This window comes from Ovis aries, chromosome 21 (assembly GCF_016772045.2).
Source record: "Ovis aries strain OAR_USU_Benz2616 breed Rambouillet chromosome 21, ARS-UI_Ramb_v3.0, whole genome shotgun sequence".
NCBI lineage: Eukaryota > Metazoa > Chordata > Mammalia > Artiodactyla > Bovidae > Ovis > Ovis aries.
The window spans coordinates 40,479,877-40,496,805 of NC_056074.1; the positions used below are offsets into that span (position 1 = coordinate 40,479,877).

General features: G+C 50.8%; 1 protein-coding gene across 4 annotated transcripts; it reads left to right on the plus strand.

Moving 5' to 3' along the window:
- Window positions 1–259: 259 nt before the first annotated feature.
- On the plus strand, window positions 260–16,304 carry TSGA10IP (testis specific 10 interacting protein). 4 transcript variants are annotated; one of them, XM_060404092.1, is made up of 8 exons: window positions 260–367; window positions 8,391–8,524; window positions 8,626–9,347; window positions 9,526–9,673; window positions 11,664–11,834; window positions 14,802–14,901; window positions 15,101–15,225; window positions 15,959–16,304. In XM_060404092.1, the coding sequence occupies exons 1-8, from the start codon at window positions 281–283 to the stop codon at window positions 16,089–16,091; spliced, it is 1,620 nt and encodes a 539-aa protein (XP_060260075.1). In that variant the 5' UTR covers window positions 260–280; the 3' UTR covers window positions 16,092–16,304. The 4 variants fall into 4 exon arrangements, with proteins under 4 accessions (XP_060260075.1, XP_042093581.1, XP_004019734.3 ...); XM_042237647.2 differs by lacking the exon at window positions 260–367 and adding an exon at window positions 6,266–7,088; XM_004019685.6 differs by lacking the exons at window positions 260–367; window positions 15,959–16,304 and adding exons at window positions 6,268–7,088; window positions 15,705–15,855.
- Window positions 16,305–16,929: the final 625 nt, after the last annotated feature.

The window sequence follows — 16,929 nt, forward strand, 5'->3', positions numbered from 1 at the left end:
TGGGAATACCAGACCACCTTACCTGATTCCTGAGAAATCTGAATGCAGGACAAGAAGCAACAGTTAGAAACAGACATAGAACAATGGACTGGTTCAAAATTGGGAAAAGAGTACGTTAAGGCTGTGTATTGTCACCCTGTTTATTTAACTTATATGCAGAGTACATCATGCAAAATGTCAGGCTGGATGACTCACAAGCTGAAATCAAGATTGCTGGGTTATATAGATCGGTTTGCACTAAGTTTTCTTTTCTTTTTTTTTTTAGGCTGTGCCATGCAGCATGTGGGATCTTAGTGAAATGGAAGTGTGGAATCTTAACCACTGGACCACCAGGGAAGTCCCTGCCCAAGTTTTCAAATCAGGAAATGTAAGTCTTCTAACTTTGTTCTTTTTCGAGATTGTTTGGCTATTCTGGGCCCTTTGACTTTGCATGTAAATTTTAGGATCAGCTTGTCAGTTCCTGTAAAAGGCAGCTGAGATTTAAATAGAGATTGAGTTAAGTTGGTGTGGAGAGTATTGCCATCTTCTGGGTTGTTTTAATTGACAGATAATCAGAGTATTCTTCTTTGTATATCTGTTAATTTTTTATTGGATGCCAAACATTGCATTGCGAATTTTACATTATTGATCTGGATTTCACTGAATTTCTTTTTTTTTTTTTCACTGAATTTCTTTAAAGAGTGTTGGACTCTTCCTGGCAATTTGGTTGTTACTCTTGGGTTAGCCTGATCATTTTGAGATTTGGTGCAAGCTCCTGAATAGTGAGTCTAGAGTAGCCTTCATTAGGGGCTGATTTAGGCTCCCTTCTAAGACGTGGCTCTTCTGGGTTCTCTACTGAATTTTCTGTGTATTCAGTGAAATCTCCCTACTTTAACTGGAGAGAATCTTATAAGGATTTCTAGACCTGTGTGAGCTCTGGGAATTATTCCTGCTTCCCTTTTCTCAGGGATCACAGTCCTGTGCTCCCAGTTTTCTAACATCTGAAAGCAGGGTTGTTTCTTATACTCATTGGGAAAGACCCTGATGGTGAGAAAGACTGAGGGCAGAGGAGAAGGGGGCGACAAAGGATGAGATGGTTGGATGGTATCACTGACTCAACGGACATGAATTTGAGCAAACTCTAGGAGATGGTAAGGACAGGGAAGCCTGGCATTCTACAGTGGACGGGGTCATGAAGAGTGTGACATGACTGAGCGATTGAACAACAACAATCCAGTTTCTTAGTTGTTTGCAGCCGAAGGATCCACCGGACTTGTTTGTGGCCAGAATCAGAAGTCCTCTCTCCTTTGAACTCTGTGCGTCTTTTGCTCATCCCTCTTCCAAAATTCTGCCCATGCGGTGGTTTGGTTACAACTGCGTGTGTGTGTTTCACCTTCCTTCACTGCTCTGTGGCCATCTCAAGGCAGGCAGGCTTATCTTATTCATATCTGCGTCTGTAGGATATCTGCTATAGAGACATGAGAAGCACGTTTTTGTACTAAGGTCTGCCCTGACCCTCCGCCTTCAAGTTACCTCACCTCACATCCCCAACCTTTTAAAAATTAATGCAATTAAAATTTTCTCTTTTTAAAATTTGAAGTATAGTTGACTTACAATATTATACTAGTTTCAGGTGTACAAGATAGTGGTTTGGTATTTTTATAGATACTTACCATCTTAAGTTATTTATAATATTGTTGACTATATTCCCTGTGCTATAGATTACATCTTTGTGACATTTATTTTATAGACTTTCTTTTTTGTTAACTGGCCATGCCTCAGTATGTGGGATCTTAGTTCCTCACCCAGGGATCAAATCTGTGCCCCCTGCATTGGAAATGTGGAGTCTTAACCATTGGACAGCCAGGGAAGTCCCAAGGTTTTTATTAACTTTATATATGTATGTGTGTGTATGTACATATACATATACATATATAACTAGTTGTTTGTACCTCTTGCAAGCATCTGTGCTCAGTTGCTTCAGTTGTGTCCAACTTTTTGTGACCCTATGGACTGTAGCCCGCCAGGCTCCTCTACCTATGGGATTCTCCAGGAAGAATACTGGAGTGGGTTGCTGTGCCCTCCTCCAGGGGGTCTTCCCGACCCAGGGATTGAACCTGCATCTCCTGAGTATCCTGCATTGGCAGGGGGATTCTTTACCACTGCACCGCCTGGGAAGCCCAGTTGACACTTCTTAATCCCCTTCTATCTGCCTATCCCCTCTCTCCACTCTCCTCTGGCAGCCACTAGTTCGCTCTCTTTATCTGTAAGTCTATTTCTGTTTTGTTGTATTAGTTTTGTTTTGTAGATTTCATGAAGTAAAACATACAATATCTGTCTTTCTTTGTCTGACTTATTTCACTAGCATAATACCTTTCTGTTCCATCCATCTGGTCACAGATGGCGAGGTTTCATTCTTTTTTATGGCTGAGTAATATTCTAATATCTGGCTAAGGAAATGGCAACCCACTCCAGTATTCTTGCCCGGAGAATCCCATGGACAGAGGAGCCTAGTGGGCTACAGTCTATAGGGTCGCAAAGAGTTGGACACAAATGAAGCGACTTAGCAAATATTCTAATATCTATCAATATCTATTTACGTATCACATCTGCTTTATCCATTCATCTATCGATGGGCACTTAGGTTGCTTCCATATCTTGGCAATTATAGATAGTGCTGTGTTGAACACTGGGCTGCATGTATCTTTTAGAATTAGTGTTTTAGTTTTCGTTGGATAAATATCCAAGAGTGAAATTGCAGGATTGTATGGTAGTTCTATTTTTAATTTTTTGAGGAAACTCCATACTGTTTTCTATCCTTAGAACACTGTTCCTCCCACTCCACCCAGAAAGTGCCGCAGTACAGCGGGTCACAGTCCTTGTCCCACTAGGTCCCTGTGATTGGTCCAGGGGTGGCCATGAGACTCAAGGCAGGAAATGTCAGAATCCACTTGGGAAGAGTCCTCTCGCTACTCTGGTGGCAAAGGGCCAAGGACAGAAATCTGGTGCTGCCTGCAGCCGACACTCCCATTGGAGAAAATGAAGCCAACACAGAGAGAGAAATGACGATGAAATGAGGGAGAGAGAAAGACACACACGTGCACGCATGTGCACACACACAGACACATACACACACGCACGCACAGACGCACGCGCACACACATGCAAAGGGGCTCAAATCTTTCAATCCAGGCAAAACTGAGGTCAGGCCCTTTTTATTCATTAGTAAAATAAGCCAATTACTTATTTTATCCTTTTGGCTTAATTTAGCTCTGTCAGTTGCAAACCAAAGAAACTTAACTAGTATAAGGCATCTCCATATATTTGCTAAATGGTATAATTAATTTGCATACCTGCCTCATTCCCAGTGTAAGTGACGTAACTTCTGATAAGAACAAAGAAGATTAAAATCTCAAGACAAAAATGGAGACTCAGGAATGTGAGAAGATAGTTGAAAAGAAAATGTGAAGATCTGGAGCAAGAACATAAAGATATAAATATGCAGGTCTATTATTAAGTAAAGCCCATAAGACACTCTGGGCTTCCCAGGTGGTGCTAGTGGTAAAGAACTCACATGCCAGCGCAGAAGATGAAAGAGACGCTAATTCGATCCCTGGGTCGGGAAGATCCCCTGAAGGAGGGCATCACCACCCACTCCAGAATTCTTGCCTGGAGAATCCCCATGGACGGAGGAGCCTGGGGGGCTACGGTCCATAGGGTCACGAAGAGTTGGACTCGACTGAAGTGACTTAGCGTGCACACATGAAGCATTCTATTATCTGCAGATCAAATTTGGTTTTGAGCTTCCAGGGAGCCAAATGAAAAAGGGAGATGTAGTAACTCAGCTTCCCTCTTCCAGAGATAACAAAGGGCACAAGTTCCTCAGGGAAAGAATATTCTTCTGAGGCCAATTTCAGCCACATTAAATACCCAACATCTGTAATACATCTTATATCTCTGGGTTTTGGAGTCGGGCCTAGGGAACAAGTAAGGTTGCCAAATTCAGTTCACTCAGTCAGCCTTGCCTTGACCTCTCCGTGCCTCTTGTCCGAGCTGATTACCCACTCCTTTTTGAAACACATACTTCACTTGGCTGGGAGCCCTCCCTCTCTGGGATGACCTCCTCCCTACCAGCCTCTCTTGTCCAATGTCCATGGCTGAGTTTCCCTGTCTTCTCCTGATCTCTAAATGGTGGCGGGCCCAGGCTCAATCTCCAGACCTCTCCTCTTCTTTCCTCTCTCTGCCTGCATGGCCCAAGTCCTCCTGTCTCTCTCCTGACCACAGTCCCTCTTTCCACCCTGGGCCACCAGTCTAGTCTCTACACAGCAGCCAAAGGGAGATTTTAAAAACCTCAATCAGGGTGACTTTCCTGGTAGTCCAACACAGGGGGCCTGGGTTCGATCCCTGGTCAGGGAATTAGATCGTGCAGCTAAAAGTCTGTATACCTCAACTAAAGGTCCCGCGTGCCACAGCCAGTCAAAGACCTCGTGTACCGAGACTAAGACCTGGGACAGCCAAATAAACTAAATGCATTAAAATAAACAAAAATGTTAAAAGAAAAACCCTGAGCCAGCTCCTCTCACTGCCTCTGCCACCTGCGTGCTCAGTCATGTCTGACTCTTTGCGACCCCATGAACTGCAGCCCGCCAGCCTCCTCTGGCCATGGAATATTCCAGGCAAGAATACTGGAGTGGGTTGCCATTTCTTTTCTAGTCCAGGGGATCTTCCTGACCCAGGGATCGAACCTGTGTCTTTTGCATCTCCTGCATTGGGAGGTGGATTCTTTACCGCTAGCGGTATCAGAGAAGCCCATTGCCTCTTCTCCCTGACCAAACGAGATGCATTTTTGTCTCCCAATGTCCCTGGGAAATCCATAAGGAAATCTGTCTCTGCCCCAGATGAAGTCTTGACTTCCTGTGCCATGTTTCCTGAGTGCTGGCCATTCTGACCATGGCTCTGAAGTCTTTCTGGAAGTCTCCTGTACACTTGACCCACGGGCCTGCCAGGATCTCAGGGAGCCCGTCTCAAATTCCCCAGATTTAGGATTTGAAAGCAGCCCCCAGCCCCAGCCCCAGTCTCATTATAAAATTCCCTTTTTAGAATCCACCTTCCAACCCTTCATAATCTTGAAGCAGACTGGGAGTTTTGTGTTGGTAAAATGGGTTCTTCTATAACAATATCCTTTCACCCTCTCCATCATGTTTAGGGCAAATCCCAAGACCTTCCCACAGCCACTGGGCCCTACATGATCCGACCTCTGAGCCCCCACTGAAGTTTAAAATGTCAAAATATCAAAGAATATTACAAATGATTGTATGTCAGTGAAAATAAAAACTTAACATAAAGGCCTTTTCAGAAAAAATAGATCAATAGCCAGTAAAGAAAATTATAATCTAAGACTCCAGTGCAAAAGAGTCCCAGTGGAAGGGGAACAGATGGTCCTTATCTTATACTAGTTGTTCCAGAAAACAGAATGAGAAGAGGCTGCCCACTTCCTCACACAACTCCCAAACCAGATAAGGACAGTATCAGAAAAGGAAAAGTATAGAGCATTTCAATCTGAACCTGGAAGCTAAATTATGATCTACTAGAATAAAATGTAGGAGAAGAAGGCCCCACCTCGGAGTAGGGTAAGGACTTAAGACATTCAAAAGGCAGACCCTCATGCAAAACCTTTATGGATCTGACTACATCAAAATTCAGGATTTCTCCGAATCAGGGATGCAGAGAATAGACTGCTGGTTGCCAAGGGGGAGGAGGGTGGGAGAGGGTTGGATTTGGGAGTTTAGGATTAGCAGATGCAAGCTGGTATGTATAGAATGGATAAGCAACAAGCTCCTACTATGTAGCACAGGGAACTATATTCAGTGTCCTGTGGTAAACCATAATGGAAAAGAATACGAAAGATGATAGAGATACACATGTATAACTGAGTCACTTAGCTGTACAGCAGTAATTAACACATTGTAATTCAACTATACTTCAATTTAAAAAAATGAAAAAAATTAAGGATTTCTGCTCCACAAAGGCCCTCAGAGATAATATTGACAGACAGGTGGTTGCAATCTAGTGAATACAGAACTCCTGCACAAGTTAATAATAAGAAGCATAATACGCAGCTGTGAACAGAAACAAGCAGCTCACAGGAAGGGCCCAGAGGCAAAAAAGTAATGCAGAGCGGGTTGAAGAGGTAATCAGCACAACTCAGTTAAACTTACAATGAGGGGACGTCCCTGTCTGCCCAGTGGTTAGGGCTCCGTCCTCCCAGTGCGGGGGGTACAGATTCGATCCTTGAAGAAAGTGAACGTGTTAGTCACTCGGTTGTGTCTGACTCTTTGCGGCTCCATAGACTGTAGCCCTCCAGGCTCCTCTGTCCATGGGATTTCCCAGGCAAGAATGCTGGAGTGAGTAGCCATTCCCTTCTCCAGATCTTTCCGACTCAGGGATTGAACCCAGGTCTCCTGCATTGCAGGCGGATTCTTTACCATCTGAGCCACCAGGGAAGTCAATTCTTGGTGGAGGAATTATGATCCCACATGTGGCATGGCCAAAAGATTTTTTTATTTTTAATTATAATGAGATATCTTTTTTTTTTTTTTAAACCAGGAGGCAGATAGAGGGAGAGGGACGCGGCAGGTATTATCTGCTGTCTTCACAGGGTGTGAAGACCCTTTGGGATGGATGGTCCAGAGATTCCTTTGAGAGATGGAGAAACACAGGCTGAGCAAGAGTAGGAGGATTATACCGAGTCCATAGGAAGTCCGGACTTGGCCTGGATCTCTGGACTCCTGGGCCTGGACTCTTCCTCAGCGTCCTGCCGAACTCTCCCCTCTGGAAGGAAGCTGGCCTTACATAGAGCCTTCCTGGTCTGCTTTTGCCAGAGCCCTTGAGACAGGCTGAGGACTGGTTGCCATAGAGATGGTGGGCCGGGCAGTTCCAAGGTTGGCAGATGGGGGTGGGGGATGGGGCAAGACACCAATATGCTAAACGCCCACCAACAGTTGGTCAGGACTTCTTCCGGGAGACCTGGGCAAGACACACGGCAGCAGGCTCCAGGGGCCACCCCAGGTCTGCTCAAGCTTCTCTCAAGCACCCACTATGCTGAGCAGGTGAGAGGGGGCCCCGCGGGGGGACCGCCAACCGCCCAGAGGCAGGCTGGCTCTCTGGGGTGGGAGGTCAAGGTTGAGGGAGGCCACAAGATTGGAGCTGAGGCCCAGAAGAGAGTCAGGGAGGTCCGAGACGGGCAGGGACGTGGGGTGAAGTGGAGGATGGTGCCCAGTTATGACTCCCAGGCTTCTGATGGGGCAGTTTTGGCAAATTGGGAGGATTTGGGTTTCAGGAAAAATGATGAGTTTTTCCCTCCTTGGCTTTGCAAGGCCAGGGCCCTGTGGGGCACTGAGAAGACCTGTCCAGGGCCCAGAGGCAGCCCAGGGCAAAGGGGGCAAATCTGGGCTCTAGGACAGTCCACACATTAGGTCCTGGCTCTGCTTCCTGGCTGTGTGACTTTAGTCAAGGGACTTCACCTCGCTGAGCCTCAGTGTTCTCATCTGCATGATGTGGGTGAGAGTAAGCAAGGACCTCATAGGATCCTTGTGTGTGTGTGTGTGTGTGTGTGTGTGTGTGAGTGTGTGAGTTCAATAGCTCAGTCAAGTCCGACTCTCTGAGGCCCCATGGAGCATAGCCTGCCAGGTTCCTCTGTCCATGGAATTTTCCAGGCAATCATACTGGAGCAGGTTGCCATTTCCTTCTCCAGGGCATCCTCCCGACCCAGGGATTGAACTCACACCTTTTGCGTTTCCTGCATTGGCAGGTAGATTCTTGATGACTAGAGCCCCCTGGGAAGCCCCATAGAGTCCTTGGGAAGGAAGGTTAAGTGAGTTAGTGCAAGAAAGTCGTGGGCATGCAGCAGATGCTCGGTGAATAGCACCATTGCTTTTTAAGATTTATTTACTTATTTTTGGCTGCTCTGGGTCTTTGTTGCTGCAGGTGGACTTTCTCTAGTTACAGTGAGCGGGGGCTGCTCTTCCTTGTGGCGCTCGGGCTTCTTATTGCAGTGGCTTCTCTTGCTGCGCAGCACAGGCTCCAGGTGTTCAAGCGTCAGTAGTTGCGCCGTGCAGGTTCAGTAGTTGTGGTTCACGGCTCTAGAGCGCAGGCTCCTTAGTTGTGGTCCACAGGTACAGTGGCTCTGCAGCATGTGGGATGTTCCCAGATCAGGGATCAGACCCGGGTTCCCTGCACTGGCAAGCGGGTTCTTAACCACTAGACTGCCACTGTTGCTATTTTAATAATAATTCAGGTCGTGATCTGTCAGTTCCAGGGGTAACAAGGGCCCAGAGGGCCAGGCGGGGTGCACAGTACTGTCCGCTGGGTGAGTGGCTCAGAGCTAGGCCTCCTCTCCTACCTTCGCCCAGAGGAGTCTTGGAAGTGGTGATGGTGTTATCCATGCCCAGAAGCAGAGGTCTCAGAGCGCGGGGCAGACACCAAAGAAGAACCGGAGGCTCAGAGGCCGGAACAAGAAAGGGCAAAGCTCTGCGGAAGCTGAGGAGTAAGTAGCTGTGGAGGGACGGGAGGGATGCAGGGGGCCAGGCCCCGCTGGGGGCCGGCGTCCAGGCCCTGACCCCTGCCCCCTGCCCTCTCCCTCCTCAGTCTCGTCCCCTCTCCTCCTCGGAAACCCTCCTTCCCCTTCCAGTGGGCCTGGGAGAGCTTCACCGCAGACGGCCGGGCCTTGCATCAGCCGAGCTCCATCTCGGCCCCTGGCCCCCAGGCCCTGCCTTTGCCCCCAGCGGTCCATCACCACAGGTCCCGGCGCAGGTCCACGCCCACCCTCCTGGAGGCCCACGGCTTCTGCTGGAAGGCAGAGGGGCCGAACCTGGAGAGGAGACAGCAGCTCAGGGCCTGCAGCTGCACCGCCATCCCTCCGGGCAGGGGGACGAGCCAGGAGCTGGAGCTACCCGGGGAGGGAGGCCTGCAGTCACCCAGGAAGTCCTTGGGGTCTGGGTCGGAGCCCGAGGAGTCTGAGTTGGAAGGTCTGGGAGACGAGGAGGCCGAGAGGGGTCTGATTCCGGGAGAACTGCCCCAGCTCCCCAGGAAGGGGTTGATCTTGGAGGAGAAGCAATTTTCAGAGGCCACAGAGGAGGCCGAGGACAGGGAACACCAGGCCCCCCGGAGAAGGAGGACCAGTTCTCGAAGAAAGGGGCGGAATTCTGGTGAGGAGGCCTGGGACGAGAGTGAAGTGCGGTGCCTGGAGAGCGTTTCCAGCTCCACCAGCCTCCGAGGACCACAGAGGAGGAAGCCAAGGGCCAAGGAGCTGGAGGGGCCGTGGGACCTGGAGAAGCTGCAGAGACAGCTGCAGCAGGAGTTGGACTGTGGTGAGTCCTGGGGTTCAAAACCCAGGTTCCCCACAAAGTCACACAGTGTGGAGAGGGGCCAGAGCCAGTGACCTGGGCCAGGCGTTCAGACACGGTGGCGCTGGGCTTCAGATGCGGGGAGGGATTGCCCAAGGGGACAGGAGGATCAATAGCCCCTGACTTGTCCCTCTGCAAACAGGCCCCGGGAAACAGCCCTGGAAGTCTTTGCGGGCTGCTGTTCAGGCCTCCAACTGGAGCAGGAAGGCCCACTCCTTGGGAGATGATGAGACTTTTCTGTTTGCAAACTTCCCTAACCGCACCTTCCACAAACGACAGGAGGCCACCAGGTGAGGTGGAGAAGAAGGAGGGTGGGAGCGAAACACAGGGACTAGAGAAGGAGCTAGATCTCCAAGAGACACTCGTCCATTCATCGTCTCATTCATCCCTTCATTTATCCATTCACTAGTCTTTCTGATCATCCAGTCATCCGTCCATCCATCCATCCATTCATCCATCCATCCCCTTGGCCAACTGTTTATTGACACAAGCCACTTTTCGCTCACTTCTACCCATTCATTAGTCTATTAGCTAAGTGATTAATGCAGCATACACTGGGTACCTGCTCATGGGTACTCAGGATATAAAGTTAAGAAGACTTGGTTTCATCCCTAAGAAGCTCAAAGTCAGCTGGAAAAGGAGACAGATGGGGAAAACAGGGACAATGGCAGAAGAGTTAGATCATTACTATCCCTGGGGCTTGAACAAGAGACAGCGGGAGCAGGAGGGAAGAATGGGGTGGGGGCTACTGGCAATATCTAGGAAAAGGCTTGAGCCAGGTGGTCATGTGAGTGAAGAGAGAAGGATTTATCTGAAAGGATACTTGGAGGCCGGCTTAGTGGGTCTTGGTGACCAGTTAGAAGTGTGGGGTGAGATCCATTCAGCATTCTGATAGCACCCTTTGAGTCTCCCCCTGTCATCTCTGCTCGAGATCCTCCTATGCTCCCCAGTGCCCCAAGGACGAAGCCCAGATCCCTTGGGAAGGTGCTGGGCTTTCTGTCTATCCCTTTGCACAATGTGAAGGCTCCTCCAGGGAAGTTGCCGGATCTTTTTGATAACAGCCTCCATCTGGTGCCCTAAAAGGGTCTGCACAGAGTTGGTGTTCAATAAACCTGTGCTGAGTGTATGCTTGCATTTACCCCTCTGTTTATCTACCTGTCCATCTTTCTATCTGACCATGATTCATGTCCTTACTGGAAGGACTGATGTTGAATCTGAAACTCCAATATTCTGGCCACTTGATGCAAAGAACCAATTCATTGGAAAGGACCCTCACGCTAGGAAAGATTGAAGGCAAAAGGAGAAGTGGGCAGCAGAAGATGAGATGGTTAGATGGCAGTGTCACTTCTCAATGGACAGGACTTTGCGAAAAATCCGAAGACAGTGAAGGACAGAAGAGCCTGGTGTGCTGCAGTCCAAGGGGTCACAAACAGTCAGATACAACTCAGGGAGAGAATGACAACAATTATGCATGAACTCACCCATATTGAGTTTCCGTCTGTATTAGGAACTGTTCTATGTGCTGGGGATACACTGGCGGTGAAGAGGACAGACAAGGAATCCTGCTCTCATGAGGCTTACATTCTATTGGAAAGAAGGATAATCGATAAAGAAATAAATAAAATGTAGAGTTAGAGATGGAAAATCTCTGGGAGGTAGATGGGGTGCTGAAGTCTCACTTTCTCTGAACTTTGACCAAAGACCTGATTGGCAAGAGGAACTGATCATCAGACCTGGGGGAAGGATGTTTCAGGTGGACTAGGTTCTGTCTATTCAACCATCCACACCATTCATCCATTACACCCACGGATCCTGTCACCATTTCTTTCTCTTTCCCATTCATTCATCTGTCTGTCCCTCAAACCAACAGGCATTACTCTAGCTCCTACTAGATAAGAGGGTGAGAGAAAGAAAGATCTGGGCCCTTCTGTCAAGGAAAGCTGCTTTGCAAGGGGAAGGTGAGGTCACGGGTGTGTGTGCCGAGCTCCACAAGGCTGAAGACGATCAGAGTTGGGGCACACCACTGGCTGGAGTAGGCAGAAGGCTTCCAGGAAGAGCTGAGAAAGCCTGAGCTGGGCCCAAGGGCTGAGCTCCCAGACAGCCTCCATCCAATTCGACTTCCATGACAAATCCCATTCCCTAGGCCCTTGGCTCTCTGGACTGTGAAAATCTCTCCTTCTAGGTCCCCGTAGGCCCCTACCTACCCCTGGGACTCCATGAGGCTTCTGTTCCCTGCAAACTTCTCCCACTCCTCCGCTTTTCCCCTCCTCTCTACCCAAGAAATCTGCTGCGGGCCTGGGAGCGGCAGCAGCGGGAGGAGCAGCAGCAGGCCGAGGTGCGGCAGGCCCGGGAGCAGCGAGTACAGCATCAGGTGGCACGCTGCCTGGCAGCCTATGTGCCCAGAGGGAGCCGGGGGCCGGGGGCTGCCCAGCGCAAGCTGGAGGAGCTGAGGTAGGAAGCCCAGGGCTGTGGGGTCCTGGAGGGGAGAGCACAGGGAGGTGGTGCTAAGTGTCAGACAGAACGACCAAGGAGACCTCACCCTCACCCCACCTACGTGGGCTGAGCCCCCAGGACCATCCTCCCTGCCAGGTAGGCAGGTTGGGCCACTTTACAGATGAAGACACTGAGGCCCAGGAGGAAAAGGGGCTGGGACAAGGTCACCCTGTTATTTAGTTATTTTTTGGCTTCACCTTGTGGTATGTGGGATCTTAGTTCCCTGGCCAGGGAGTGAATGCAGGTCCCTGCAGTGGAAGTGTGGAGCCCTAACCACTGGACAGCCAGGGAATTCCCAAGGTCACCTGGTTAATAACAGCCATCCCAACAGCTGTCAAAGGCTCAAGTTTGAATTATTCTACATGCATCATCACACTTTCAAATCTTGTTTTCTGATTTCAGATGCCAGGTGTGCATACTATAAAAATTCTTGTATTACAGAGATAGTTTGTGGAGAATGTGAACAGTGCCTATGGTCTGATTCCTGGAGACAGCCATTGTTCGTGGTTAGGGGCAGAGTCATCCGTTTCATTTTCTTCCTATGTTTTGATCATAAAAAAGCAAATTAAGATTTAAAAGCAAATCTTTTTTAGATTCATAACAATATGTATTATCACCACTCCCATAATTTTACAGATGAAGGAAGCTCCAAGAGCTTAAATAATTTGTCAAAAGTCACAGGTGAGCAGCAGTGCTGGGATTCCAACCCATTCAGCCATTCGGCCGCCATGAAGGGCTCAAATGCCCAGTCTCCAGATACAGCATACCAGGATCTTCCCTGCAAAGCCCAAGCTGGTGAACCAGATAACTCAAAGAAATATGACCACTGATGCCACTGACACTGAGCACCTCTAGGGTGCAGCTGGCACCAAGGCAGCCCTTCCATCTGGGGAGAAGCACTAGGTCAAGGGGAGTGGGGTACTGCTGAGAGACCAGGGGGTTCCTGCCCTGAGATGGGGCCACTGAGGATCCAGTGGGGCTCCGATCACCTACTCTTTGAGGCTCAGCCATATCACCCCCAACTTTGCCAATGAGGGATCCTTGATCAGTGAACCAAGAGATACCTTCTCCCTGCTGGACTTCAAGTTCACTTCTTTTTTTTTTTTCTCACAAGGTAGGAAGCAGAAGGCTCCGACTCCAGTGGCACGTGTCAGTGAGAGGAGTCTTCCAAACACAATCCCTTCATTTTCTACTTGGGAGCAGATATTTCCCCTGGGGGGTGTCTCGGTGTCTTGGCCTTAGCTCTGGGCTGCATGCAAGATTCTGCTCTTCCTAGGAGGGAGGGCACAAAAGGCACTGCCCTGTGGTGGGGAGGCTCCGAACCTTCCTTTTATTCTGAGATAATAGACAGGGCGAAAACCCACTGACACGACTTCCTTTCTCACTTAGAGCTCCCAGACATGGGCTTCCTCTCAATTCTAACAGAAATAGCCCCAAGAACCGCACAGGAAAAACGCACGTGACATCATGGGCAAGACAGAGATATAGCTCAGCCTTCCCCCACCCCTGCTCCTTGAAACTGCTGTAAAATCCCCCCTTAAATGATGAAGACTCTTCTTCACAGTGACTTCTGTTCCCGGTCATGGTTTTCAAGTCCATCTTTTTCTTGAATGGAGGAAGTTTCTTTACCTGGCGCATAGCCAAGGGTCCTGGCCCAGCAAGCCAGTGTGCTTTCCCATGGGGCCCTGCACATTTACTGAAGGTTCCCACCAGAGGCTCAGAGTCTTGTGTGCCTCTCCCCTCCTGTCCTGTCTCTGAGTACTGCCGCCACAACCCTCAGCCTCTCTCGTGTGCTTGGCAGAAGGATGCCTGGTCCCACGTGTGATGTGGTCAGAGGACCCTTCTCACGGCCAGGACTTGCAGCTTGTAGAGCGACAGATTTCTGACAAGTGCACCAAGTGGGTTTTTGTAAGTGGGATCGTGCTTCTCCGGTGGAATCTGGATCTTTCTGGGATGTGTTCTTTCCCTTGCAGTTTGTTGTTGTTTTCAGTCACTAAGTTGTGTCCGACTCTTTGCAACCTCATGGACTGCAGCACGCCAGGCTCGTTTGTCCTTCACTATCTTCCAGAGTTTGCTCAAACTCATATCCATTGAGAGGGTGATGCCATCCAATCATCTCATCCTCTGTTGTTCCCTCCCCCTCCTGCCCTCAATCTTCCCCAACATCAGAGTCTTTTCCAGTTCGCATCAGGTGGCCAAAGTATTGGAGCTTCAGCTTCAGCATCAGTCCTTCCAGTGAATATTCAGGGTTCACTTCCTTTCGGATTGACTGGTTTGATCTCTTTGCTGTCCAAGGGACTCTCAAGAGTCTTCCCTAGCACCACAGTTCAAAAGCATCAATTCTTCATTTGCAATACATTCCTTTAGTTCCACTGTCCCATTTTCTAAACTATTGGCTTACAAGCAGCACAGAGAATGCTGGCAAGCTTGTCCCATACTGGCTATAGTACAGAGAAGAAAACTGAACCCAGGGTCCAGAGCGTGATCTTGCCCAAAGCCACAGCCAACAGTCACAGCTTCTCACAGGCAGAGAGGGTGCAGGGGTGGGCACGGGGAAGGCAGGGCTGTGCACGCAGACGTCCAGCCGCTCAGAAGCCAGTGCTGGCCCCTCTTCCTCGGGGATGGCTGGGAGGATAGGCGAGCCTGGCGTTGTCTGCAGACCCAGGCTCCGTGCCCAGTCCCTCACTTCCCGACTGTGCAACCTCAAGTCCCTCGGCCCTCCTGAGCCTCAGGCATGTCATGGACAAAATGGCGGCAGATGATTCTCACTCCATTCACGTCAGGGGGAATCCCAGCTGAAGACAGAAATGAAATGACTTTGTAAAGCTAAGGGCTGGAGGACAAACAGGAAGTCCTTAGTGAGGGCTCATGAGTGGGGATGGCGTGAGTCGATGGTCAGCTGCCCAGAGGCCCGTCTCCCCTCAGGCGCCAGGAGCGACAGCGCTTTGTTGAGTACCAGGCAGAGCTGCAAGGCATCCAGCACCGGGTGCAGGCCCGGCCCTACCTGTTCCAGCAGGCCATGCAGGTGAGGCTGGCACGTGGGCAAGCGTGTGGGCTCCCTGGAGAGCAGAGCTTCTCACCGGCCGAGAGGGTAGGGAGATGAGGCGGGAGGGGCCCCCTCAGTTTGGACCCTTGAAAAGCCCTGGGACCCCCTGGAATCAGAGTCTCACGGTGTCCTCGGGGCAGCCCAGGTGAGAGAGGGGGTCCCTCTGCTTTCTCCTCAGGCCAACGCCCGGCTCAACGTGACCCGGCGCTTCTCCCAGGTGCTGTCGGCGCTGGGACTGGATGAGGAGCAGCTGCTGGCCGAGGCGGGCAAAGGGGACACGGAGGGCGCCCCCAGGAAGCACAGGTGAGGCCCAGCTGTGGGGAGATAGGGCACGGCCACCAGTACCCTGCCCCGCGGGGTCTCAGCTGCCGCCTGCCCCGGGGAAAGGCTAAGGGGCCTCCCCCGCAGCCACATGGGTCCACCCTGAATTTAGACTTCCATCCTGCCCTGTCCACTCCCTGGCCGGGAGGACTCAGTCTAGCTTTCGCAGTCAGCAGGGCCGTCCCCGGGCCCTGTCCTCCATGTCACCTGAGGAAGGCAGGGCCAAGGTTATTTCCCCACAGAACGCTTACACTTCAGAACAACCTGGTGCAGAGCAGAGGTTATCAGGCTTCGGGGGCGGGGGTAGTCTCCCACTCAGGGTCTCAGAGTGTAAGAGCCACATTTGAAACCACTGACATTGGTGATGAAGGCCTTGCCCCTCCTACAGCCCAGGTCTCCTTGGTTATGGGGGTGGGGAGTTGCAGAGCCCAGTGGTCTCTACTTGTGTCTTCATCTTTAAGGGGCCACAGGTCAGTGGGGGCGAGAATGGAGCCCTCTTCTCAGAGCCCCCCAAAGATGGAACACACTGGCAGCCAGGCTGACCAGCACTTCGCCCCAAATCCAGACCAAGAGTTGAGTCCCTGAGATAAAAATTAAATGCTTTGTGGAAAACACGGTGTGGGATTTCTGGCGGTGGTGGGAAGTGGCTGTGGGTTGGGAGCAGGCCGTGGCAGGTGGGTATGCAGCACGCTTGGCTTGTGCTCACATCCCCCAGGAACCCTGGCTGTTGCGACGGCCCCCGCCCAGCACACACGGCTGTGTCTCTGCCCAGAGGAGCGAGTGGGGCATCTCCCAAGAGCAACAGCTGCAACTCCTACCAATGCTGGGTCCTGGAAATTCAAGAGTGAACAGGACAGAATGCCTTCCGCCTTTGGGAACGCCCAGTCCTGTGGGGGAGGGGGCGGGCCTTTAAAAGGGCGCATAATCACACCCTAACAGATGGGCTGGCAGATCGAGCAACTGGCAAGTGGGGGTGTCAGGAGGAATTGTGTGAACTGAGCTTTTAACTACAAGTTAACAGTCTCCTCAAAGGAAAAGAAAAAGAAAAGCTCACACACACACGGATGTGCCAAATTTTGCATTCGATTTCAGGGGGTTTACAGATACACAGAAGCTCAACTCGACCTCCGGGGCAGTCGCAGAGCTCAGGTTAAAAACCCAATCCAAGGAGCGTGGCAAGGCAGCGTTGGCAGACAATACTAGATGTAGGGGTTGGAAGGAAGCTGGACTGTGGAGCTGGGGGCCTCGGGAGAACATGCTACGTCGTTTAACACCCGATGGAGCCACGACCCCAGGCAGTACACTAGGAGGACGCCACTGGAGAGGTGGACCCTGCCCAGAGACAGTCCGTGAGCCAGTGAACATCCGTAATTGAGGGTGTGAAAGCGGAGGGAAGCCGGGAAGGGGCTTCCAGCTCTGGCGATCCTGGCTTGGATGGTCCCTAGGTCCCATTCTGGGATACTGTCTTCCCCAGACCCAGTGGCGAACCTTGAGGCGCGCATGCGCAGTCGGCCCCCCGGCTCAAAGACCGCTACCCCGGCTAGGCTGGCTGCGACTGCGCAGTCGGGTTCAGATCCCGGCCTTCCCATGAGCCTTTGGGGCAGGCTCCGAGGCAAACGACGGAAGCAGCCGCTCTTGGTTTCCGGCAACAGGACACCGGCTGTCGGGCGACCCGGAAGTGTTCCC

Bases quoted from the DNA above. Each gene is read 5' to 3' on its own strand.
- TSGA10IP (XM_042237647.2), top strand. From the start codon at position 6,942: ATGGGGCAAGACACCAATATGCTAAACGCCCACCAACAGTTGGTCAGG. The intron at 8,525-8,625 runs GTAAGTAGCTGT...CTCCCTCCTCAG, and splicing joins AGCTCTGCGGAAGCTGAGGA to TCTCGTCCCCTCTCCTCCTC. The intron at 14,902-15,100 runs GTGAGGCTGGCA...CTTTCTCCTCAG, and splicing joins TGTTCCAGCAGGCCATGCAG to GCCAACGCCCGGCTCAACGT.